A 26,551-nucleotide genomic window follows, 5' to 3' on the forward strand; every position below is an offset into this window, starting at 1 on the left:
AAAGTGAAAAGTGAAAATGAAGTCGCTCAGTCGTTCCTGACTCTTAGCGACCCCATGGACTGCAGCCCACCAGGCTCCTCTGTCCATGGATTTTCCAGGCAAGAGTACTGGAGTGGGGTGCCATTGCCTTCTCCGTCTAAGAGATGGCACTAGCCTAAATTATTCAAGCAAAGGCTCCATGGATGAGTCTGTTGGAGGAATCCACTTTTTTCCTGCATGATTTCTCAGACCCTTTACTACATTAGTATGCATTGGGAATTTTCCAAAGATTTTTTTGTATATATGGTATGTTTTTTGTCTGATTTTTTTTTGTGTTTGATTTTTTGTGTCAGAAAGGAAATGGCACCCCACTCCAGTGTTCTTGCCTGGAGAATCCCAGGGACAGGGGAGCCTGGTGGGCTGCCGTCTATGGGGTTGCACAGAGTCGGACACGACTGAAGTGAATTAGCAGCAGCAGCAGGCATACTTTTCATCCATTATCTGCCCCATGCACAAACTAATTTGGATGAGTATATGTCATATAACATATATGTCATATACGTCTCTCCTGGAAGGGCTATCTAGGCTTTGAAGAGTTATTGCAATATTATTGCCTCATAAAAGGTCATTAGATTTGGTCTTTCCCAGGCTTTGTTTGATGACAACCAGTTCTTTCTGGTATGTGGACTTTGTACACTGGTGTAAGTATGTGTTTTCAAAGTAACATAATGGAAAGAGCAGCACTCATTATTTATAGGAATATTAATTCTTTATTGAGAATCAGAAATATTCTGATTTTTACTGAATTCAGAGGTAGTCATGGCCCCTACCCAACAAGACTTTATAGTCTTAGACAATTTGTATGTTTTAATTTCTTAATTATAGTACAAAAGAAAGTCACTGAGAAAACTTGTAAAATCATCTTATGCAACATCTATAAAAGGCTATGGAGTAGTTCATATGCTAAAGTATGATATAACAATTTATGATCAATACAGTACAATGTCTACTTATCAGTGATATAATGTAAAAGTCTGTAATGAAATTAAAGTGTCTCCCCAAATTTCTGCTTTAGGTGCTGTGAAGTTTTTTCTCTTGAACCAAAATTTTCTCCCCTTCCACCCTGTCTAAATCAGTCATAAAATAGGCATCAACTGTATTATCACTGTGTAGAATAAGAACCAAATTTCTCAATAAGCAACTTTCCCTGTTACAGTGAGACAATATGCTATGTTCGTTTTTCTGTATTCCCTAGGAAAAGATATTTTGTTTCCAGATCGTATAGAACTTTCAATTTAAGAACTAAAGCAACTCACTTTCCATGAGGAATACACAGCACTCAGAAATCTGCTTACCGCAGTTGCTATATTTTTCTGTTTGATAACCACCCAACCCCCTTAACCTAATTCGTATACATAATGTTTTAAGTATAGCAGTTTGCTGGAGCATTTAGTTCATTTATTCAATTCTCACCGTGTGCTAGGATTTGAGAATAAATAAATTTTCCAAACAAATTAAGTAGACCTTGGTCTCAAAGACCTCACACTCTACCAGAGAAAATCAGCCATGGAAGTAGAAGATCATAATACAGTGTGGTAAGTCCCATAACAGAAGTAACCTGTGTAATTTGGGAGCAAAGAGGCAGGGGTCCTCAGATCAACGGGTTAGTGGGTGGCGCAGTGAAACTGAGAAATGAAATGGACAACCGTCAGCAAAGGTTTCCCAAGGGAATTGAAACCTGAACTGAGGTTTCCTTTTTCTTTTTAAAGGGAATCATCGATCTTTAAGTTTTCTTTGTTTACTCTTAACAGACTAGTCTTTATTTCTGTTGTAGTTTCACATCAACAAGAAAGATGTAATTTACATAGCCTGTATGCCTTGAAACCTTCACTTTGTAGAGTACATGATCACAAAGCACCTTATGAAACATTGTTTTAATATGTAATAGTTACTATCTTTATACATAAGACCATTTTAACCAGTTTGAGTATACAATTCACTGGCATTAAATACTGTACAATGTTGTACAACCATCATCACTATTTTCAGAACTTCCTTACCTTAAACAGAAACTCTGCACCCAATAGACAGCCTTAACTGAGGTTTAAAGGTGGAGTGGGAAAGAAAATGTAGTGGGTCAGAATGGCACTGCCAGACACAGGGAACACTCACGGCATGTTCTGTGTGTAGGAACTACATGCAGTTGATTGCTGATTGTTTTTATAGCCCCTTTCCCTACTGCTACATGGAGGTTGCGTTTGAAGAGGAGAAGGCTGGGAGCAAGAGACCAGTAAAGCTGTTGCTGTGGTTCAGGTGAGTTATGATGGCCTAAATCTGGTGGTCTTAGTAGCCATCAAGACAACGTAGAATCAGTCAACACAAATAACAATCTTTATTGTTATTTGAAGTCTTTGCTATTTGATAACATGTGAAAGGAATGATTTCATATTTGAATTTGAATAATAATAATTTGAATCCTTTAAAATTCCTTTCATATTGTTATTTGATAACAATCTTTGTTATTTGTTATTGTAAATGAAAGTCAGGGACTGACTGAATAGAGGGGATGAAGGAGCAGGAGGAGGTATTAAGGGGGACTTCCAGGTTTTTAGTTTGGTGCTATCAGTAACTGAGACAGAGAATGCAGGAGGAAAAGCAGCTCTGGTGAGAAAAGTATGTACAGTTTTTCAACATGATGAGTTTGAGGTATTTATGGGTCACACCCAGGTAGATGTGTCCAGTGGGCAGTCAGACCTGAGTCTGAAGTCCGGCCTTTGGGGATCATCAGCATAACTGAGGACTGTGGCATCCGGTTTCAGAAAGGCAGGGACCCTTACTTAACCTATTATTTTGGGGGCTCTGTAGACAAATTTGTCATCCCATCAGGTCTGTATTTTCTTGGGCTTCTGGGACATGGTTGCCTATTTTCTCTTACATTTCCTTAGAACATTGGCAGAACTTAATATTCCCAGTCCTATATCATTTCTCCCTGTACTGAAAATTATATATGGCACCATCTCTTCACACAGAGCACCCATGGCAAGGTCTTGCATGTCTTAATAGTATGCTATATGCTCATTCAGCTGTGTCCAACTCTGCCACCTTTTGGACTGTAGCCCCGCCAAGCTCCTCTGTCCATGGGATTTTTCAGGCAAGAATACTGGAGTGGATTGCCATTTCCTCCTCCAGGGGATCTTCCCGACTCATGTATGTAATAGGTAATCAATAAATATTCATCTTCATCGCTTATATTCAAATGGCTGGCTGTATACAAAATTAGTTTTCTTTTTTTTCCCCTTGCAGGAACTTTTTTTAGCTTCTCAAGTTTAACTTCTTATAAATTTCTAAGACCACTTCAAGATTAAGTGTAAGTGAGCAGTACTTGATGGGCAGGTATCTTCCATATTAAGACTAAATCATTCCTTTCATTATCACCATACATTGCTCATTGCAGGATTTGAAAACAAACATTTCTCTTCTTAGGGAAGGATCATGGAATTTATCCAATCAAGGTCCCACAGAGGGAGTTAAGAGTTGCAGTAACCTGGCATGATTAATCCCTGATTCCAGGTGATGATGGGGGTTGAGTTTCACATTTTGCTTTATTTGAACAATATGTGAAAAAGAGTCACTAAAAATAAGAACAGACTGGGTTTTGTTGCAGCTGAGTGGCCTTGCAGTTCACTGTAAAGAGGAATCCTGGGACATAAAGGATTTGATTCTGAGATATGATTCAATTGCCCTCTGAATGGAAGTAAAATATCCTTTTTAAGAGCACTGAAGTTCTGGGATTTGGGGGGAATAGTCACCTTTGTGAGATGTGGATCATGTCCAGGGACTGTAACCTGAGAGGAAACGAGAAACAGTTATCTGAGTGATTTCAGATGTTTTGTGGTGCCAGCACTGAAAACACTGATATCCACCACTAAAATGCAGCCTTTATGAAACACATGTAACAACCTGCCAGGTCTCCCTGGGTGTTAAAAACAGCTTCAGTCCTGCTTGCTGAATGAATTATCCTGTTGATACGGAGTACTGTTGTTAATGCCGTTGCCGAGAATTACAAAGTGAAATAAAGACAGTTCCTTTATCTGGAGATGTCAGAATTCAAAAGCAACAGACTGATTTCTGTCCCCATCATTTATCACGGATTGCAAAGGTAAAAGAGTTGACTGTTTCTCTTTGTCCCAATCTCTACTTACTATCCTGATTCGGAATCAAGATTATTTATAAGTGGAAATCTTTTCTCAAATTTATTCCATTTTCCTGAAACTGATTTTATATATTTCTGTATATATATAATGTTATTGCTTCCTTAAAAAGCTTTGATTTTACCTGGTTTTGTCCATGAATCTGAATCTTCAGCTAGATTTATCTTTTTGGTGGAGGAAATGATCAGGAAAATAACGACAAATGCTAAACTATGGACTGTTATTTACTGAGAAATGCTTTCATTATATATGGTAGAGGGAGAAGAGAATGGGGAATAACATTTACATGACCACTAACTAGCCTGTATTTAGTTATTCATCTCCGCTTCCACAGTCTTACCTTCGCCTTTTGTCCTAGAGTTAGTAACGAAAGCTGATTTGTGCTGTGTTAGTCTCACTAATTGGAAATCAACGATTTATAACTTTAAATTGTATTAGAGTATGGTTGATTTACAAGTGTTTAGTTTCAGGTGTACAGCAAAGTGAACCTGTTATACGTATACATAGATCTAAGATGTGGCTTATTTATGGGATTGCATAAAAACAATTTAGATTCACCACAAGGAAAACCCTTTTTTTTTCATATAATGAAAATGTCCCAGGAAAAAAAGGGCCTTTTTTAGGCAAAGATTCACAGTGAGTTGGGTCTTTCCAGTTCTGTCTATCTCCTCGGTAGGAGGAGAGACACTCAAGAAAAGGATGTGTGCTGGGCACTTTGGGGATAACCCCTGGATCGGGAAGATCCCCTGGAGAAGGAAATGGCAACCCACTCCAGTATTCTTGCCTGGAAAATACCATGGATGGAGAAGCCTGGTGGGCTACAGTCCACGGGGTCGCAAAGAGTCGGACACGACTGAGCGACTTCACTTTCACTTTCTTTCACTTTCTGGAGCGGGAGTTTTTAATCCTACAGAGTTTTACAAACTGAAAATCATGCCTTTTTTTTATGTCCTAAAGACAAAGTAACTACAAAGCCAGTTTTTACTACAGAATAAATGACTACCTTCTCAGGAATAGCTCTGTATGGAAGGTATGCTATGGCTGGCATTAGACCCACTAAACAAACTAGATATAACTTGACATTCTAGATAAAGCCACGTCAAAAAGGAAGAGGCACAATCTGGCCTACTAAATCAGCTACTTATTCATTTAGCTGATTTGTATAAACCCACTCAGCCTCAAACTAGGCCATGTATCCTTACAGAAGAAAAGCCTCAGAACCATTCATCTAAATAGAATTAAAATCTGGAATTTTACTTGGATTGATTGAAAAACTGACCTTCATCTGCTTATGAGAAGGCTGCAAAAATACGTGTTACTTAATATGCTGGTAGACTTTGTGGATCACATTTTATTTGTAATGAATCCTAAGGAACTTGTGTCCCAATCAGTTCATGGAATAGGTGTTAAACTGGTATTTCATGAAGCTTGGAAGAACTTTGACTATGTTGGTTGTTGTTATAGGGTTTGTTCCATTTTTTATCACGAGAAATGTGATCTGGCTTCTATTTTAAAAATTTCCAGTTGGGGAAGAAACATGATTTTGAGTTTGTTTTTATTATTGCCACTTTACGCTCTCCCTCTGACAGATGCAGATCTGACACTGACTTTTTATTCTGTACTGATGGATCTCCTTTTGCATATTCCAGACTTACTTTTACATCCTTTCTAGGTGAGTAAGTATTGTGTTCTATAGTATTTTAATAACAGTAACTAGCATTGTATACTTACCTCTATTACATAGGATCCAGGCAAGAGGAGGAGGTAATACTCTCCAAATTTGTTGGTTCTATAGGGGCAGATATGTTTTCTGTCTTGGACTTCTACAGTTACATTGGATAATGGAGTCTGGTTCTGATCAAAAACTTGGCCCTTTACACCTGCAAGACAAAAAAAGAATTGTGTTAACACCACATTTTATGGCATAAGAAAAAAAATCTTATAATTGTTTAAGAAAAATAAGCCCAATATTTATTAGCTATTCTGAGTTAATAGAGTATTTGAGGAGGGATGGTAAACTTTAAAAAAAAAAATTGAGATAAAATAAAAATATATTAGCTTTAGGTATACAACATTGCTAAATATATGTATGTACTGTGAAATATTCACCAAAATATGCTCAGTTAACATAGTTACACTTTTTTCTTGTGCTGATAACTTTTATTTTACTTTCTTATCAAATTTCAAGTATACCATACAGTATTAACTATATTTACCATGCTGTACACTACCTCCCCAGGACTTATTTCAACATACCACATTTTCTGTATCTATTTATCCATCTGATTAAGTTGCTTCCATTTCTTTTGGATAAATACCCTTAAGTAGAATTACTGGATCATATAGTAGTTCTATTTCTAGTTTTTCTTAGAAGCTCCATACTGTTTCCATAGTGCTGCACCAATTTACATTCCTATCAATAGTGCAGAAGGGTTCTCTTTTCTCCACATCCTTGCCAACACTTGTTACTTCTTGTCTTTTGACAACAGCCATTCTAACAGGGGTAAGGTGATATCTCTTATTTGTCTTTAACTTTTGACATATTAATTACAATATGTCTTGATGTGGGTCTCTTTTGGTTTATTTGGAATTCTCCAGGTTTCCTTGATCTGGATGTCTGCTTCCTTCTAGGAAGTTCCAGGCTAGGGAACTTTTGAGCCTTTTTTTCCCTTCAAGTAAGTTTTCTGTTTCTGCACCTTCGGGGACTCCTATAATGTAAATGTTGGTCTGCTTGATGTTGTCGCATAAGTTCTTTAACACGTCTTCACTCTTTTTCATTCTTTTTCTTTTTGCTGCTCTGATTGGATGAATTCCATTGTCCTGTCTTTGGATTTACTTACCTTTCTCCTGTCTCATCTAGTGTGTTGTTGAACCCCTCTACTGTATTTTTAAGCTCCATGATTTCTATTTGGTACTTTCTTATATTTTCTTTCTATTGAAATTATTTTGTTCATGCATAGTTCTGCTGAACTCAGTGAGCATCTTTATGACCACTACTTTGAACTCTATCATGTACATCACTTACCTCTATTTCATTAAGCTCTTTTCTGGGGTTTTATCTTGTTCTTTGATTTGGAATGTAGTTCTCTGTGCTGACACTGTGTTGGTTTATATGCATTAGATAAAACAACTATCACTCCCAGTCTTGAAGGAGTGGGTTCATGTAAGAGATGAACTTACTATTCAACCCTGCCCCAGCTCTGGGTTTTGTCTCAAATCTTTGTGATTACCCAAGCTGCTTACTTTAGTCTTAATGACTCCCATAGTTGAGAGTATGCCAAGACCTGTTAGTGTCTCAAAGGGGAATATTTTGCACAAAGGTTCAGGTATACTGGAAGCCAAACCCTCAGACAGCAGCTTTGAAGGTATACAAATACCTCTCTTTCAGGGAAGGCTGGGAGATGAGTGTTTCTGTCTATTGCCTTTGCACTGAGCCCTGGGGTGATAGCCAGTTAAGAACCATTTCTTTGTTTGATATCATCTCTTTGAACTCGTGAGAATCAGGCTATCAAAGAAAGTGTTCTCTGGGTAGTAGCCACAAAAGCCAAGGGGCTAGATGGGTATACAAGCTCCTTTCTTGAAGACAAGTTGAGAGTGAAGATGGTGCCCAATGACATCTAGAGATGATTGTAGTCAGCCACTAGATGTAAATTTAATTAGAAGCCTGCTCCTTAGGCCACAACTATGAAGATAAACTAATAGTCCTCTTTCACCAAAAGACTGTTTTTACTGCTGCCTCTCCCACTGTGTCCTGGGTGTAGCTGGTTAAGAACTCCTTTTCTGTTTGTTACAGTCCTGTGGGATCCATCAACACAAGCCCTGCTGGTCAAACAGAACCAGGAAATGAAGGGGTGGCCCCTGGGTGGCAACTGTAGAAAACAGGGCACCAGACAAGTGCACAAACTCCTTTCCAGGAGACACTGGGATCCTGCAGGGAGGTGGAGGGACAGGGCAAAGATGGCAGCCTCCATCTCTGGAGAGTATTTCAGCTGACCCCTAGATATGTGTTAAATGAAATGACTGCCCCTCCGGCTGAAGCTTTCAGACAGGCAACTAGGCTTCTTTCACAGAAAGACTGGGCACTTTTCCATCAGCTGCCTTAGCACTAGGTCCTGGGGGATAGCCAGGTAAGTCTGTGTGATTCCTTGAAGAACTGTTTTTCAGTTTGCTATAGCTTTGTGGGTCTCATGGATGCATGCCCTCTCATTTTCAAAGCTATGTGTTTCAAGAGGCTCTGGAAGGAACCAGTCCTGCTGACACCTGGACTTTAGCCCAGTGAGACTGGTATTGAACTTCTAACCTTTAGAACTGCACATTTAAATTCACTGTTATTAGAGAGGAGACAAGATGGTGGAGTAGAAGGACAAGAGCTCACCTCTTATGGAAACACCACTGACAAAAAAAAAACCCTGGAATCTACCAAGAGATACCCTACCTTCAAAGAAAAAGAAGAAGCCACAATGAGACAGTAGGTGGGAGGTACAATCCTGATAAAACCAAATCCCATACACGTTGGGTGGGTGACCCATAGGCTGGAAAATGATTATACCACAGAGGTTCTATAGGATTGAAAGTTCTGAGCTCCATATCAGGCTCCCCAGCCTGGGAGTTGGGCAATGGAGAGGAGTCGTCCCTAGAGAATCTAGCTTTCAAGGCCAGTGGGGTTTGATAGCAGGAATTCCACAAAACTAGGGGAAACAAAAATTCCATTATTGGCAGGCACGCACAGGATCTCATATGCACCAGGACCCAGGAAAAAAGCAAAGACCAAATAATCGACTGGGCCAGACTTACCTGCCAGTATTGCAGGGTCTACCGTGGAGGTGGGGGTGATGGCTGTGGCTCACTGCGGGGACAGGGACACTGGCAGTGGTAGTTCTGGGGAATTTTCATTGGCACGAGCCCTCTGGAAGGCTGCCATTTTCTCACCAAGACTTGTCCCCACCCAAAAGCCTGTAGGCGCCAATGTTGGGAAGCCTCAGGCCAAATAATCCCTCACCCATCAGCAGACAGACTGTTTAATGTCTTCTTGAGCACACAGCTGCCCACTAACCACACCCCCTGACACAGCCCTGCCCACCAGAGGGACAGAACTCATATCTACCCACCAATGGGCAAAAATCAGTCCCTCACACCTGGAAGCCTGTACAAGCCTCTTAAACAGCCTCATCTACCAGGAGGCCAACAGCAGACGCAAGAAGAGCTACAACCCTGCAGCCTGTTGAATGGAGGCTGCAATCACAGAAAATCAGACAGAATGGCAGAGAACTATGTCCCAGATGAATGAACAAGGTAAAATGCCAGGACAAAAACTAATTGAAGGGGAGATAGGCAATCTGCCTGAAAAAGAATTCTGAGTAATGATAGAAAAGATAATCCAAGATCTCAGAAGAAGAATGGAGGCATAGATTGAGAAGATACAAGAAATGTTCAACGAAAAGCTACAACTAAAGAACAAAGAGATCAAAAATCACAATCACTGAAATGAAACAGTACCCTAGAAGGAATCAATGGAGTAACAGGCAGAAGAACGGATGAGTAAGCCAGAAGACAGAATGGTGGAAATAGACTGTTGTAAGAGACAAAGACGGACACTACACAATGATCAAGGAATCAATCTAAGAAGATAAGACAATTGTGAACATATAGGCACCCAGCCTAGGACCACCTCAATATATAAGGAAATACCAACAGCCATAAGAGGAGAAATTGACAGTAATAGTAGGGGACCTTAATACCCCACTTTCATCACCAAACAGATCGGTTAGAGAATCAATAAGGAAACATAGACTTTAAATGGTACATTAGACCAAGGAGTATTCTTGACACCTTGAAATTTCAAGAATACAGTTAATAAAAGGCCATATATATTTTAAGACTCCACTCATTTTAAATCATGTTTTCCCATCTCAGTTTGTCTACTTTGTTGACAAATGTTATCTTAATGACATAAATGAGAAGAGGCCACAAAGATAAAAGTTATTAAATTCCATATTTCCTTCTCATTTTTTTTCAATGTAATCAAATGTAAATCTCCACTTTGATTTTTTCCTCTTTTGCATTTAAAAAAAAAATAGGTTCCATTTATACTTATTCCTACTAGAGTTAACCTTTGGACAATGCAAGTGTTAGAGACATCAACCCTCCACACAGTTGAAAATCCACATACAGCTTTATGGTTTGCTCTCTCAGCACTGGCAGAGTCCACCAACCATGAACTGGGTATTACTAGAGTACATATTTAATGAAAAAACAAAACCAGTCCCCAACTCCACCCCACGCATATAAGTGCATTCATGCAGTTCATACATGTGTTGTTCAAGGGTCATATGTATCCTTTTGATCTTCAGGTAGTACTCAACTGTTAAACATCAGTCATAATTTAGTAACCTGATTCTGTATTTATTCATTGAATTTTGGTGGCATTGTTTTTTTGAAGAGAGATTTCCATCACGTCCCAAGTCACTAAACATTCCCAAGCCTCAATTCCATCACCTATAAAATGGGCATAATATGTATATACCTTCCAGGATTGTCATGAAGATCAAATACAAGAGGAGGATCAACAAATATTAATCCGTTTCTTAATCCTTCTCTTTCTTATTTGGATAGGAAAAATGATACAAAGGAATAGAAAGACCCCAGCTGTGTAAGTCTGAAGTTGAATAGATATACTACATAAATTGCTGGGATCTCAATTCAACTTTGTTCCTCAGGAGCAAGAATATGTGAGGAAAGAAGCTCTGCTTAGATCTTCCTTTCTTAGGGCTCTGAACTAGCTCATAGTCTTCCTACCACTTGGAAAATCTGCATTTACGCAAGATAGCTTGTGGTACTGGCAGTATGTGTGTTGGCATCTTTTGTATTTTTCATCTTCAAAACCAAAAAAAAAAAAAAAAACCCAACCCCAAAGCTCATAGAAAAGTAAGCTATCTTTGAAATTGACTTTATACCATCCTTTAACATCTAAGATAATGCTAGAATAAGACTCAGGATGTTTGAAACTATCACAACATTGTTGATTGGCTATACTCCAATATAAAAAAGTTTAAAAAGATTCAGGATGCAAGGCAGAATATACCAAGAAAAAAATTCCATGGTACTTTAAAATAATCAGCAAACAGTAATCAAAACAGCATGGTACTGGCACAAAAACAGACATATAGATCAATGGAACAGAACTGAGAGCCCAGAAATAAACCCACCAACCTATGGTCAATCTTCAACAAAGGAGACAAAAGAAATATACAATGGAGAAAAGACAGTCTCTTTAGCAAGTGGTGTCGGGAAAGCTGGACAGCTGCATGTATATTAATGAAGTTAGAACACACACCATACACAGAAATAAACTCCAAATGTCTTAAAGACTTAAATATAAAACATGACACTATAAAACTCCTAGAAGAGAACATAGGCAAAACATTCTCTGATGTAAATCACAGCAGTTTTCTTAAGTTTCCCAAGTCAATAGAAATAAAAACAAAAACAAATGGGACCTAATCAAACTATAAGCTTTTGCACAGCAAGGGAAATCATAAACGAAAAGACGACTGGGAGAAAATATTTACAAATGATGCGACTGACAAAGGATTAATCTCCAGAATATATAAACAGCAGGGCTTCCCTTATAGCTTAGTTGGTAAAAAATCTGCCTGCAATGCAGGAGACCTGGGTTCAATTCCTGGGTCGGGAAGATACCCTGGAGAAGAAAATGGCAACCCATTCCAGTATTCTTGCCTGGAGAATCCCATAGACAGAGGAGCCTGGCAGGCTACAGTCCATGGGGTCACAAGAGTCGGACACGACCTAGTGACTAAACCTCCTATATAAACAGCTCATACAACTCAAAAAGATTTAACAAAATGGGCAGAACTAGACAGTTCTCCAAAGATGACGTACAGATGGCCAACAGGCATAAAAGGATGCAAATCAAAACTACAATTAGATACCATCTCACCCTGGTTACAGAAAAGGCGATGGCACCCCACTCCAGTACTCTTGCCTGGAAAATCCCATGGATGGAGGAGCCTGGTAGGCTGCAGTCCATGGGGTCTCTAAGAGTTGGACAGGACTGAGCGACTTCACTTTCACTTTTCACTTTCATGCATTGGAGAAGGAAATGGCAACCCACTCCAGTGTTCTTGCCTGGAGAATCCCAGGGACGGGGGAGTCTGGTGGGCTGCCATCTATGGGGTTGCACAGAGTCGGACATGACTGAAGCAACTTAGCAGCAGCACCCTGGTTAGAATGGCCATCATTAAGTCTACAAATAACAAATGCTGGAGAGGGTATGGAGAAAAGGAAACCTGCCTACAGTGTTGATAGAAATGTAAGTTGGTGCAGTCTCTATGGAAAACAGTATGCAGATGCTTCAAAAAACTGAAAATAGTATTGCTATATAATCCAGCAATCCCACTCCCTGTCATGTATCCAGACAAAACTATAATTCAAAAAGATACATGTATCCCTGTGTTAACAGCACTATTCACAAAGGTCAAGACATGAATGTCCTTTGGCAGATGAATGGATAAAGAAGATGTACATACATACAGACCACAGACAGAACAGTTGCCAAGGGGTAGGTGGTGGGACAGGGATGTCCTGGGGGTTGGGGATTAGCAGATGCAAGCTGTCTAGAATGGATAAACAACAAGGTCCTACCAGGAACTATATTCGATATCCTGTGATAAATCAGAAAGGAATATAAAAAATATATAAAACTATATGTTATATATACATATATAAAACTGAGTCACTTTGCTGTTCAGCAGAAATTAAGACACTGTAAATCAATTATACTTCAAATTTAAAAAAAGTTAGCATTTCCTTCTTGGCTGGAAATGGTTGTTACGCTTTAACAGAACAGATCTGAATTTTTTGACAGCCTATGAACAGTGTTTTTGGATGACCTTAGATACCCACACAGCCCCCCTATATCATCTGTGAAACTGAAGAAAGATTTCCAGGGACCTATAGTCTGCCTATCCTCAAGTATGGGGAAACGAAGAGTAATTTGGATTCAGGTCAGTTGCTCAAGTCTTCATATTTGAGTTTGACTTTCATTCAATGTCCTCTAAAGATTAAAAGATTCATTTCTATATACCCCTTACCCAAACCTAGAGACAGTAGTTCAAGTTGGGAATATCTGAACATCACTGTTACGAACAAACACAGACCATGCTTAACTACAGAATTTCTATTAGAGGATAACCCCATACCACCAGCCAATTGTAAGCTACCTTTTGATCTTATATGTCTGTTCAATACTCTGTCCAGGCACCGCCAAACTTTTCACTTACAAGTGATTGTTTTACCAAAAGAGATGATTTATTTTGATATGTTAAAATTGAAAATGGGGAAAAAATTAAAAAGACCAGTAGATCCAAAGATTTTCAGATAAAAGTCAGCACTATGACATCAGGAGAACAAAAGGCAAAATTTTGAAAAAAGTTCATGTAATAGGCAAAGGAGAATGAAATCTGAGACTTAAATTTTGTGGCCACACCTGGAAATGAGGGGGAGAAATAAATGTACATCCCTTGGGGATGTATCAAGTTCCGTGGATGAAAAGCACATTCTGGGCAAGAACTGGCCAGAGCGCAGTCTGAGCTGGTGGTTTTCAGGGGACTGTTCATTCCCATGTCCCCACCTGATGAGCACAGGTGTCACTGACTTTGGATCCCATGACAGATGCATTATCCGTGTCTCTCAGGCTTCTGGCACTCAGCACATACCAGATTCTCTCGGGCCCAGGTTGCTGGGCCTAGGTTTCTGGGTGCTGTGGGCACCCCCTAACCTCTGGATTCAGCTCTGCTCTAAGGAGTTCAGGGGAGAGGACAGCAGCAGATAATGTTATGTCTTGCTCATCTTTACTTCTCCCCAGAGAGGGAATGTTTGGGACATTCCAGGTCCCTAGAATTCAGACTCACCTTAATGTCTGCCTTACCCTCATCTCAGCCTGAGCCTGGTCAACCCTCTTAAGCTTGACAACACAGCAACAAAGAGCCTGAGTTTAGACTGAGGTTGGAGGTGAGATTTAATTGAAAGAACGACCAATCAGAACCTTAGAATAAGCTGGGGTGAGGCAAGGCGTATGCTGTTAGTCCCAGCTATCAGTTGACTAAAAACAGTCGAGGCAAGTGACTTGGCAAGATTTCACACAGGCAGATAACAGAACAGCTTAGGCTTTACCCAGGCTCCTGCCCTCTAGACCAGTGTGGTCCTCAACCCTTTCATCACCACAGACAGGTTTCATAGAAGACAATTTTTCTACAGACCAGGGGTGGAGGGATGGTTTTGGTATGAGTCAAGCGCATTGCATTGGTTGGGGACCCCTGCTCTAGACTAGGTTCTTCCGTTAGAGCAAGAGGCCTTTCCTTCCCAGACCAGGACGACTTACCAGAGTCTTTGACCCACCTGGAAATCTCAGATCTTAGCATCATAGCAAGTGGTGAAACTGAACCAATGAATGTGATGCACCTTGACAAACCTCAATAATTTTCTTAAACCAGAGCAATAATGGTAAAGAAATGTTTGTTTCCATTATCCACAAATATACTCTTTGGCTTCCCACTCGGCACCAATATGGAGAGAACCTCTCTATCAGGTAAGAGTAACCATGCTGTATCAGTACAGCGGATGCATGTTGATGTATGGCAAAACCAATACAATATTGTAAAGTAAAAAAAAAAAAGTATTTTGAAATAGGGTTTCATTATTAAACTAGGGAGGAAAACAAACAAACACCTGTCTTACACCACAAGGGGGCAGTGTTGATGTATTAATATACATTAATACATATGGTTTAAGTGAACTGTGCGCATCTGATTATAGGGACACGCAGATAGATGAATATTCTTTATAAAATCTAGTTAAATGGACTTGTAAATGCTTTAAATTAATAACAATAATGCTTAGGCCATAATTTGTATGTTATTTAACAGTTTACAAAGCTCCTTCGCTGACAATATTATTTTAGCATTATATTTCAGAGCCCACCTTAATGGGGCCCAGTAGTACCGTAATCTTTCCAGCTAGTCTGAAATTCATAGAGTGTATTTTGTGTTCCGTCGCATTCCCAGTTTTACTCTTATAAAGGAGGAATTTTTAGAGTTTACACTAAAAGATTGGTATAGGTAGAAGCTACAGCCAAAGTAGAAATGTGCCTTGTGAAGAAAGTCAAAAGGAGAAACACCAGAACAGAGTCTGGTGACATAATGAAAAAGGAAAAAGACCCAATAATAAGCTCAATAAAAATTATTAAGATGCTGGTTAAAGTACACTAAGATGCTGGTAATACTACATTTTGTAATATCCCCCATCAACCTACTCCATTAATGTCTCAGCCAGTTAGATGCAGTCCTGCCAATTCAAAAATATTATTTCTGGGAACTTCCTGGGTGGTCCAGTGGCTAAGACTCTGTGCTCCCAATGCAGGGGGCCTAGACCCCACATGCACACAAGAGTTCGCATGCCACGACTAAAGATCCTGCGTGCCACAATTAAGACCCAGTGCAGCCAAATAAATAAAAATAAATATTAAAAAATACATAATTTTTCTGTACTTGTGTTTTGGGATGGCAAGCGGTTGGGGGTCAAGTAGGAAAGGGGGAAGGATATCCACGTTCGGGATGTATGGCCAGGAGAAGCTTCTGATTGTCCCTGCACTCAGCCCTGTACCCCTCAACTACCCCATCTCTTTGCAGCAGGTGGGAAGCTTTGGTGTGAAGCATGCAGAAATTCCAGGAATTCTGCAATTATGCAATAGGTCCATGATGAAAACTTCTTCAACACACACACACTCCACTTTTGGTTTCATATGGTAGCATAACTGTTACTCGAATTCTTGATGCTTTGCTTCCCCCAACTGTTCTGAATGGAGAAAAATAACACGGGCAATGCAGAAGAGCCTTCCACACCCTGCCCAAGGTTCCACCATCACCACAAGCGATGTGCTGTTCTCATGCAATGGTTTTCAAAGAGTAGTCGCTGGACCTGCAGCATCCGCATCACCAGGGAAGATGTCCATCATTCCAGACCCACTAAATCAGAAACTCTGAGGATGGGCCTGGCAATCCATGTTTTAACAAACCCTCCTGGTGAGTCTGTTGCACATGTCTGAGAAATGACTGCTCTTCTCACACCGTCCGCTCATCTGTCATAAAGGTCAGACAGGCATCAAAAAAACAGGCTGCAAAGACTCCCAGTGCCTGGTCATTTGGCACAGTTGAGAGGTGGGAGGGGTTGAAGCCAATGGTGCTAGGTCACCACCAGTTCTAGGAAAAAATGTAAAATGGCATGTCCAACATTCTCTGGATCTGTGGTATTAAATGGCAAATGACAAGCAAACTTGGCTTCTTTCTAAATGGGTGATGATGTAACAGAGTTACAGCCTGTTTTATTGATCTTTTGCCAGGTCATTCAACATGTAAAATTAGAAGTACTCTGGATTTTACATCTCCATATTAAAGTAACACACACTATCCTTTCTCTTACATGAGCTGATGGGTGCTGCATTTTTCATATGCTGCAGATGCTCATGCACAGAGAATTCTGAACCGTTAGTTTTGGTACTAAAAATGAGGCTAGACCCAGAAAACAGAAATAGGGGCTTGCATTTTCTCAACCCAAAGGTTTTGCCAGATGCTGTATTTTATGATAATATGAATTAATAAGAAAATCTTACAAACCTATGTGCACCTGTTTTATATATTCAATCAGCGAATCTTTGTTATCCTTCCAGAAGCCTGGAAGCTTCTCCTTGCGAGGATATTTACAGCATGACAGCTCCAACGTAATTTCAAAACACTGGGCCCAGATGTAGTTGTAATCTTGCATTCCACCTAAACACAAACATATTTAAATCTTTTAAAAAGTATGAAGTTGGAGTGAAGACAAGTATCATATACCTTGGAGACACGTGAATCAGACAGTTGAAATGACAGTAAATGTAAACAGGAAAAGATGAATTTGACATATTGGCACGTACAACTACAGCTTGACATTTTATTATCCAGACATGACCAAGCAATCCTAAATATTCCCATATGGGTAACTGAATCAGAGCTGACTGATGTTCATCTATGTATCCAGATCAACTGAGGAGTAAGGGAAGGGTATTTTTAAAAATCACAACTACAAAAAGGATTCTTCATATTACATTTCTTTCCTAAATTACATTTTAAACAGAGAGAAACTAGAGTGAAATTTCTTTTAAAATATTTCTACAAGCCTTTCATAAACACATTTATTCTGTGAAAATAAGTGTACGCTAGCGTGTGAGATGAGTGCAATTATGTGGTAGTTTGAACATTCTTCAGCACTGCCTTTCTCTGGGATTGGAATGAAAACTGACCTTTTCCAGTCCTGTGGCCACTGCTGAGTTTTCCATATTTGCTGGCATATTGAGTACAGCGCTTTCACAGCATCATCGTTTAGGATTTGAAATAGCTCAGCTGGAATTCCATCACCTCCACTAGCTTTGTTCGTAGTGAGACTTCCTAAGGCCCACTTGACTTCACATTCCAGGATGTCTGGCTCTAGGTGAGTGATCACACCATCTGATTATCTGGGTCATGAAGATCTTTTTTGTATAGTTCTGTGTATTCTTGCCACCTCTTCTGTTAGGTCCAAACCATTTCTGTCCCTTATTGTGCTCATCTTTGCAAGAAATGTTCCCTTGGTATCTCTCATTTTCTTGAAGAGATCTCTAGTCTTTCCCATTCTATTGTTTTCTTCTCTTTCTTTCCACTGATTGCTGAGGAAGGCTTTCTTATCTCTCCTTGCTATTCTTCGGAACTCTGCATTCAAATGGGTATATCTTCCCTTTTCTCCTTTGCCTTTTGCTTACTCTTTTCTCAGCTATTTGTAAGGCCTTGTCAGACAACCATTTTGCCTTTTTGCATTTCTTTTTCTTGGGGATGGTCTTGATCCTTGCCTTCTGTACAATGTCGTGAACCTCTGTCCATAGTTCTTCAGGTACTCTGTCTATCAGATCTAATCCCTTGAATCTATTTGTCACTTTCACTGTATAATCGTAAGGGATTTGATTTAGGTCATACCTGAATGGCCTAGTGGTTTTCCCTACTTTCTTCAATTTAACTCTGAATTTGGCAATAAGGAGTTCATGACTGCACAACTGCACTCATCTCACATGCTAGCAAAGTAATGCTCAAAATTCTCCAAGCCAGGCTTCAACAGTATGTGAACCATGAACTTTCAGATGTTCAAGCTGGATTTAGAAAAGGCACAGGAACCAACATCTGGTGGATCACTGAAAAAGCAAGAGAGTTCCAGAAAAACTACTTTTGCTTCACTGACTATGCCAAAGCCTTTGACTGTGTGGATCACAACAAATTGTGAAAAATTCTTAAAGAGACAGGAATACCAGACCACCTGACCTGCCTCCTGAGAAATATGTATGCAGGTCAAGAAGCAACAGTTAAATTGGACATGGAACAACAAACTGTTTCCAAATTGGGAAAGGAGTACATCAAGGCTGTATATTGTCACCCTGCTTATTTAACTTATATGCAGAGCACATCATGCGAAATGCCAGGCTGGATGAAGCACAAGCTGGAATCAAGATTGCTGGAAGAAATACCAATAACCTCGGATACACAGATGACACCACCCTTATGGCAGAAAGTGAAGAGGAACTAAAGAGCCTCTTGATGAAAGTGAAAGAGGAGAGTGAAAAATTGGCTTAAAACTCAACATTCAGAAAACTAAGACCATGACATCTGGTCCCATCACTTCATGGCAAATAGAAGGGGAAACAATGGAAACAGAGGCTTTATTTTGGGGGGCTCCCAAATTACTACAGATGGTGACTGCAGCCATGAAATTAAAAGATGCTTGCTCCTTGGAAGAAAAGCCATGACCAACCTAGATAGCATATTAAAAAGCAGAGACAGTGCTTTGCCAACAAAGATCTATCTAGTCAAAGCTATGGTTTTTCCAGTAGTGATGTATGGATGTGAGAGTTGGACCATAAAGAAAGCTGAGCACCAAAGAATTGATGCTTTTGAACTGTGGTGTTGGAGGAGACTCTTGAGAGTCCCTTGAACTGCAAGATCAAACCCGTCAATCCTAAAGGAAATCAGTCCTGAATATTCATTGGAAGGACTGAGGCTGAAGCTGAAACTCCAATACTTTGACCACCTGATTCGAAGAACTGACTCATTTGAAAAGACCCACAGGAGTACATCAAGGCTGTATATTGTTACCCTGTTTATTTAACTTATACGCAGAGTATATCATGAGAAACGCTGGACTGGAAGAAACACAGGCTGGAATCAAGATTGCCGGGAGAAATATCAATAACCTCAGATATGCAGATGACACCACCCTTATAGCAGAAAGTGAAGAGGAACTAAAAAGCCTCTTGATGAAAGTGAAAGTGGAGAGTGAAAAAGTTGGCTTAAAGCTCAACATTCAGAAAACGAAGATCATGGCATCTGGTCCCATCACTTCATGGGAAATAGATGGGGAAACAGTGGAAACAGTGTCAGACTTTATTTTTCTGGGCTCCAAAATCACTGTAGATGGTGACTGCAGCCATGAAATTAAAAGACGCTTACTCCTTGGAAGGAAAGTTATGACCAACGTAGATAGCATATTCAGAAGCAGAGACATTACTTTGCCAACAAAGGTTCGTCTAGTCAAGGCTATGGTTTTTCCAGTGGTCATGTATGGATGTGAGAGTTGGACTGCGAAGAAGGCTGAGCGCCAAAGAATTGATGCTTTTGAACTGTGGTGTTGGAGAAGACTCTTGAGAGTCCCTTGGACTGCAAGGACATCCAATCAGTCCATTCTGAAGGAGATCAGCCCTGGGATTTCTTTGGAAGGACTGATGCTAAAGCTGAAACTCCAGTACCTTGGCCACCTCATGTGAAGAGTTGACTCATTGGAAAAGACTCTGATGCTGGGAGGGATTGGGGGCAAGAGAAGGGGACAAGAGAGGATGAGATGGCTGGATGGCATCACTGACTCGATGGACGTGAGTCTGAGTGAACTCCGGGAGTTGGTGATGGACAGGGAGGCCTGGCGTGCTATGATTCATGGGGTTGCAAAGAGTCGGACATGACTGAGCGACTGATCTGATCTGATCTGATGCTGGGAAAGATTGAAAGTAGGAGGAGAAGGGGACGACAGAAGATGAGGTGGTTGGATGGCATCACTGACTTGATGGACATGAGTTTGAGCAAGCTCCAGGAGCTGGTGATGGACAGGGAAGCCTGGTGTGCTGCAGTCCATGGGGTCTCAGAGACATGACTGAGCGACTGAAGTACATGAATTTGGAGGAGTAATAACCAATGTTTATTGAGTGTTTGCTGTTGCTAGGTACTGTTTGAAGAACTTCACTATCAGCTCTAACCCTCACAGTAATTATCACCCATATTTTACAGATGAGAAACTTAATTACAAATGGTAGGTCATGTACCCAGGGGTTCTTGCAAGTGAATGGCTGAAACCAGAGCACATGCCACCTTCCTAGACTCCCCGTGCTCTCACCCATCACACCACACTACGTCTGTGGATGAGAGAGATGGTGCCATGTGGACTCTTGGGAGCAGGGGACGACCCAGTCCCCCGCTGCTTCTGGGATTATCACTGCCCATTCTCACTTTCTAGTTCTTACCTCTCAACACTCTTATTTTCAAATGGTTATTCTCATATTTTTTAAGATGCACAACTTCTATTTTAAAATCTCTGAATTGGGAAGCAACTTAAATTTGATGGCTGAAAAGCATCATTGTGTCATTAGTTCAGCTGGAAACTTTTTCTTTCTTGGTGGGACATATTTTACAATCACTGGCATCTTAGATTTGATGAAGTATGGTAACTTTGAATGAATTAGTCTCTGCCAGATTTTAATTAGTTATACTTGATATTTGCCTAGTTAAATAAGTTTTCGCAAGTCCATCAGAGTATTTGGGAAGTAATGAAGTAAATATTTATGCTCAGAAAATGGTCAAAATATTATATAACTATTAAGTAATACTTATGTAGGTCTCTGGAGAAGGAAATGGCAACTCACTCCGGTATTCTCGCCTGGAGAATCCCATGGACAGAGGAGCCTGTAGTCCATAGGGTTGCAAAGCGTCAGACAGGACTGAAGCGACTTAGCACACACGCACGCATGTAGGTCCCAGTTTTAGCCAGGAAGAATTACTCTTTTCTTCCTTTTCCTTTACTTGCAAGTTTTGTATTTCTAAGCTTATTTTCACCAAGAAATAGAAGAGGAAAAAAAGAAAGAGAGAAATGAAATAAAACAAAAGCCCTTGACTGGATGACTGTCTCAGGTAGAAAGAATTTAAATGGCAAAACAGGTGTGGAAAGCACGCTGGACAGAGAATGCCAACTGTGGAGAGTGTGTGCCACTCTGGATAAGGCCAGTCAGGCCTGGCAAACAAAGGCACGCTTGGGAACAACTCACAACAGCAAGACTAGGTTCCTGTCAATCTCGCACGCGTCTGGATCTGTCTTGGGAAGTCACATAGCACGCTGCAGGACAGAGCCGCCCCTGGGCAGGAGGGCTCCCTTCCTCCCTGTGCAGAGTAGTGAGCGCACACTAGGCCGCCCCCGAGGTGGGGGTGGGAGGGGAGGCTGTCTCTCGGACGTGGGAGAGAAGTTTGGGGCACTGTGGCATCTGGCTGGCCCTGCTGCCTTCCAGTCATGGTCTAGGCTTATTTACGTTGCCTGGAAAGCTGGCAGAAACCTGCCCAGATATAAAAGTCCCAGCTTGTGCAAGATTACCTGCCTGTGCATCTACAGTGACGAGGAAGTGGCCTGAGTGTGGAAATGCAGGCTGCGCCTGCTGCTGGCCAGATCTGCTGACCAGTCTGAAAGGGGGCACTTTTCACCGAGGTGGTGGAACCTGGTCCCCGCCCACTGTCTCCCCTCTCACCCTTCTGTCCTCCATCCCCCCTATTCTCTAGAGTTTCTAGACTAGGACTATGACACCCTTGGGCTTCTGCTGATATTCTTCCTTCTGACAAGAACATCCCCTCTGCCATGTTCCCTACATGGCAAACTCCTCACTCCCTCCCCTCGCCTGGCTACCCTGTTCCAAGGGAGCAAGACTAGAGGGATCTTCTGTTCAGTCTGCAAAGTGGCTTGAAAAATCAGGAGACTTCATGGAAATATCCATCTTGCTTCACAAACTGGAAGATCTGGCAATGCTGCTCCTTACTGCTGCATGGAATAACTACCTGGATGTCAGCAGCAACACACTTTGCTTCCCTGGTGGCTCAGATGGTAAAGAACCTGCCTGCCATTGCAGAAGACAAGAGAAGCGGGTTTGATCCCTGGGTCAAGAAGATCCCCTGGAGAAGGAAATGGCAACCCACTCCAGTATTCTTGCCAGGATAATTCCATGGATAGAGGAGCATGGTGGGCTACAATCCATGGAGTTGCAAAGAGTTGGACACAACTGGGTGACTAACACACAGGTAGCAACTGCCCCCATTGGATGAGACATAAGAATTACATTTCTCCAAGGCCTTCATTACTTCCTGCTGTGTTTTGGCTTTACACCCCTGTGGTACACTGTCCCTTTTCTAAATCTCTGTTCTTATTCATATGACACTGTCACCACAATTAACTTAAATGTTGCTCTTCTCTGTTAAACTTGGGCTTAAGATCTGTGTCCTGTTCATCTTTCTTGGCACAGTTCCTGGCTCCAAAGTGAAGGCTAAACAAGCATCTGAACTCAGGCAACTTTGGCAGTAGGGAACATGTCTGAGCATCTCTCAAACGGTCGTCCCCCTCCTAGCTCTGTGCTATTATCTGACAGAGACACGACCGAAGGGACTGCACTGTGCCTGACTAACTTCTGGCAACTACTGGGGTCAACAAAGGCCAGCCGGCACCTCTAGGTAAAGACAACTAGGATAGTAGAACGAAGAGAAACTCACCTTTCAGTGGATACCAGGAGTATCCATTTATAATTCCATTAGAAAACCCTGTTTTAATTCTACATGAATTCCTTTTCATGTCAGGATTCCTTGAAGCATAGGTATTTGCAAGATATTGAAAAACATCATCATCAGGGGTTAAGCTCCGAGAGTATAATGTTCCAGTGGCTGTACATGGAAGACAGACCAAGACCTTTTAGTTGATGTAGAGGAAGTATACGGTATATTAGCCCCTGCATCGTCAAATTCCACACAAAGGCTCTGATTTCCTAGAGAGATCCTCTACCCACTTCCAGGAACGTCTCTCTACTCTTCTCCCAGTTTTTAATGGACACAGCAGAAGGGATATCACACAAAATAACCACGTACATGTCCAAACTCCTCCTCAATCAGCTTAAAAGTTAAATACCTTCTGAGTCATTCTTATTGATTCCAGATCAGTAAACTTTCCTTAGGTATTGTAGGGATTAAATGAAGCCACTAGAATACTTTAACTCCTTGGTACATACCTTATCCCACAGTTTTAAGGGGAGTCAGGAATTATTATTCATGTGATTAGTTTTTTTTTTTTTTTCAGTTGTGTTGTCTCTTGTGTGCTAATCTAAATTACAATTTTACTATTTCACTGATGAATATCAAGTAATCCCATTTTTGGTTGTCAGTTCAGACACCTTGCCCATCTACTGTTTATAAATTGTAGGAAGGATAGCTCAGAGTCGAGAAAATGAGGCTTTTTCCAACCCCACCAGAAAAATTAAGTAGGGAGAGAAAGAGTGTATCGCCATTCAGAGGTGGACAGTTTGCAGTCTCACTCTGGATTCAGAAAGCAAGAGCAGGGCCCATGTGTGCTTACCTGGAACACCATTATCAAACGGGTAACTGGCCACCAGAGCACCACCATGGAGGTTTGCAGAGAGGACAAAGGTCTCTGTAGTCAGCCACTTCATGACTGCCACGGTCTCAGGCTGCCTCGGTACCTCATTAAGCTCAAAAGCATCAGGGAAATTTCTATTCAGGTCATAGAGGTTACTATTATCCCTTTAAAAGAAAGAAGTTTTAAGGGTTTACTGTTGGTGTATGAGGGAGCAAATTCCTGTAGAGTGTAGACCTCTGCTCTGGGCTCCAGCTGTTTTTCCAGATATGAATACAGAGGTGGTGGATGGTTGCCTTGTCAGCCTCCAACGAATTGCACTTGGTATTCATGCACTCTGTTGTTCCCCGCCGTGTGACTTGTTCTTGCCAGTGGGACAGGAGTGATTCGGATGTAAGCAGAGGTTGGATAAGTGTTTGTGTTTCGGGGCTTTTGCTCTTGGAACACTCCCATTTGGAACCGAGACCCCAGTGCTAGCTACATCAAGGGGCCACATGAAGGAATGAGGGACCCAGGTGAGATCCAGAACTGAAACTCAAGACACAGGGTCCCAGAGAGACCCCCGCTGAGGTCCCAGTCATCGTGGCATAGAGATGGACCCTGCTCTGCCCTGCCCAAATTCCCAACTTACAGAGTGGAGAGCAAATAAAAAGGTGGCTGTTTCCTCAATTTGGGGCAGTTTGTTCCATAGCAGTTGTTATCAGAAATAATAGGAACATGCTATTTTACACAAATATATTTCTGAAAAGTGGATTGGCTATGTTTGTCATACTTGTTTGGTCATTAAGTCCTGTCAGACTCTGTGACCCTATGGACTGTAGCCTGCCAGGCTTCTCTATCCATGGGATTTCCCAGGCAAGAATATTGGAGTGGGTTGCCATTTCCTTCTCCAGGGAATCTTCCTGACACAGGGATCAAACTTGTGTCTCTGGCTTGGCAGATGGATTCTTTACCACTGAGCCACCTGGGAAGACTTGGCCATGTTTAAATATGCTAAAAAAACAAAACAAAACAAAAAAAACCTTAAAAGTGGAAGGGAATCCAGTGGTGATTTATCTTTGGTAAAAACAAAATTTTAATTGCACAAGTATCAGTGTTTATCAGACATTTGAGAAATTCCAAACTCCCTGAGGCCATTTAAAATACAATAAACTTTAAATCAGAAATACTACAAAAAAAAAAAAGAAATACTACAAGACTCACTCTTCTTTATGTTAGTTTCTGGGCTGGCTTAATAAATCAACCTGCTTATCGAGGGGCCAGGTTCTATACTAGGCCCTGGGATTTCCTAGAGATGAACACTATGCGCAGGGCTCCTGCCCTCGGGTAGACATTAAAGGAGAAATGAGACATTAAAATTGTGCTGTGAGGGTAAAGGGCCAGGTGATATGAGTATAACTGGGGACCTAATATCCAATAGGTTAGGGAAGGAGGCTTTGAGGAGATGCTGTTGAAACAGGCCAGGGTGGGGCCGATGGGGGTGGGAATGCCAGAGGTGAGAAGGAAGCCTGTCGTCATCGTTTCAGGGGTGAAGAGGGATCTAAGCGGCTGCAGCAGGGTGACAGTGGGAAAAGCAAAAAAGCCGGAGCAGTAGAGGGTGGGCAGGCACGGGAGTAACCCAGCCTTATTCAGGATTTCACTTCTCACAGTCAAAGCCATGGGTGGCCCTGAAGAGTTTCTAGCATGGCAGTGACATGACGCAGGCTATGAGATGTTTCACCAATTCCTCTTGACAGGGCCAAGGTGTCCGATCTGATGGGGGCCTTTTGTGGTTTTGTTATGTTTTACATAGATGGGCCCATTCTTACCTGCCATCATTGTAAAAACAGTCAGGCTTTACAACAGTTTCGAATCCATCTGGGTTCATTGAGGGCATGATGTGTATCCGGGTACTGTTGATTAGATTTGTGATTTCAGGGTCTCTTCCATCTCTGGTTACAAGATATTCAATTAAATGGAGCAGCAGTTCCCGCCCTACAGCCTGTAGGTGTTAAAACAGAGAAGAGGCTACTTGAGGAAAACAGTCCCCAAGGTACAAATTCCCCAACAAGAAACACGACAGATGATACTTAAAACCAAAACCAGTTGTCAGACCACCATTTCTTCAGGCAGATGGCAATCCATCATTAGTATGCTGCAAAATCTTTTTAAGAGTTTGTTTTTTTTTTTAAGTTAATTTTTTTAAAGTATCTAATAATTTACTTTTAAAAAATGAATTGGAGTGGAGTAAAGGTTATTTCTTATTATCCCGTTTTCAATTTGCTTGTCTTCCAAATACTTGCTGGAGTGATGGAGAGAGGGAGAGCTAGAAATCAGGCATGGGAGCTGAGCACACGTGACCCACGGGAGTGCTGTGGTGCATGTCTGGGTGGATGACGCATGGAGAACCCCTGCAGCAGACACGCAGATGTGAACAGAGAAAAATCCAAATGGGTGATACTCATAATTTAAATAGGTTTCTGATTTCCAGACCCCCTATTTCCAAGTTCTTCTATTTTCAAATCCCCCTCTTGCACACTTGTGCAATTTTTGCCATACCTCCGTACTTCTGATCTCCACAGTCTCATGTT

General features: G+C 41.2%; 1 protein-coding gene across 2 annotated transcripts in view; it reads right to left on the reverse strand.

Annotated features, from left to right (window-relative positions):
* The window catches only part of CPM (carboxypeptidase M), an 87,384-nt gene that overhangs the window by 2,745 nt on the left and 58,088 nt on the right, over positions 1-26,551 (reverse strand). Inside the window, exons 4-9 of one of the 2 annotated variants that reach the window (XM_027542503.1) lie at positions 25,790-25,962; positions 23,964-24,148; positions 23,111-23,278; positions 16,880-17,032; positions 5,922-6,070; positions 733-3,824 (exon numbers count right to left, since the gene is read on the reverse strand). In XM_027542503.1, coding sequence (XP_027398304.1) covers positions 3,582-3,824; positions 5,922-6,070; positions 16,880-17,032; positions 23,111-23,278; positions 23,964-24,148; positions 25,790-25,962 — 1,071 coding nt within the window. In that variant the 3' untranslated portion in view covers positions 733-3,581. Of the gene's footprint in view, positions 1-732; positions 3,825-5,921; positions 6,071-16,879; positions 17,033-23,110; positions 23,279-23,963; positions 24,149-25,789; positions 25,963-26,551 lie in introns of those variants that run through there. The other variant, XM_027542504.1, reaches the window with a different exon arrangement.

Source organism: Bos indicus x Bos taurus, chromosome 5 (genome assembly GCF_003369695.1).
Source record: "Bos indicus x Bos taurus breed Angus x Brahman F1 hybrid chromosome 5, Bos_hybrid_MaternalHap_v2.0, whole genome shotgun sequence".
Classification (NCBI taxonomy): Eukaryota; Metazoa; Chordata; class Mammalia; order Artiodactyla; family Bovidae; genus Bos; species Bos indicus x Bos taurus.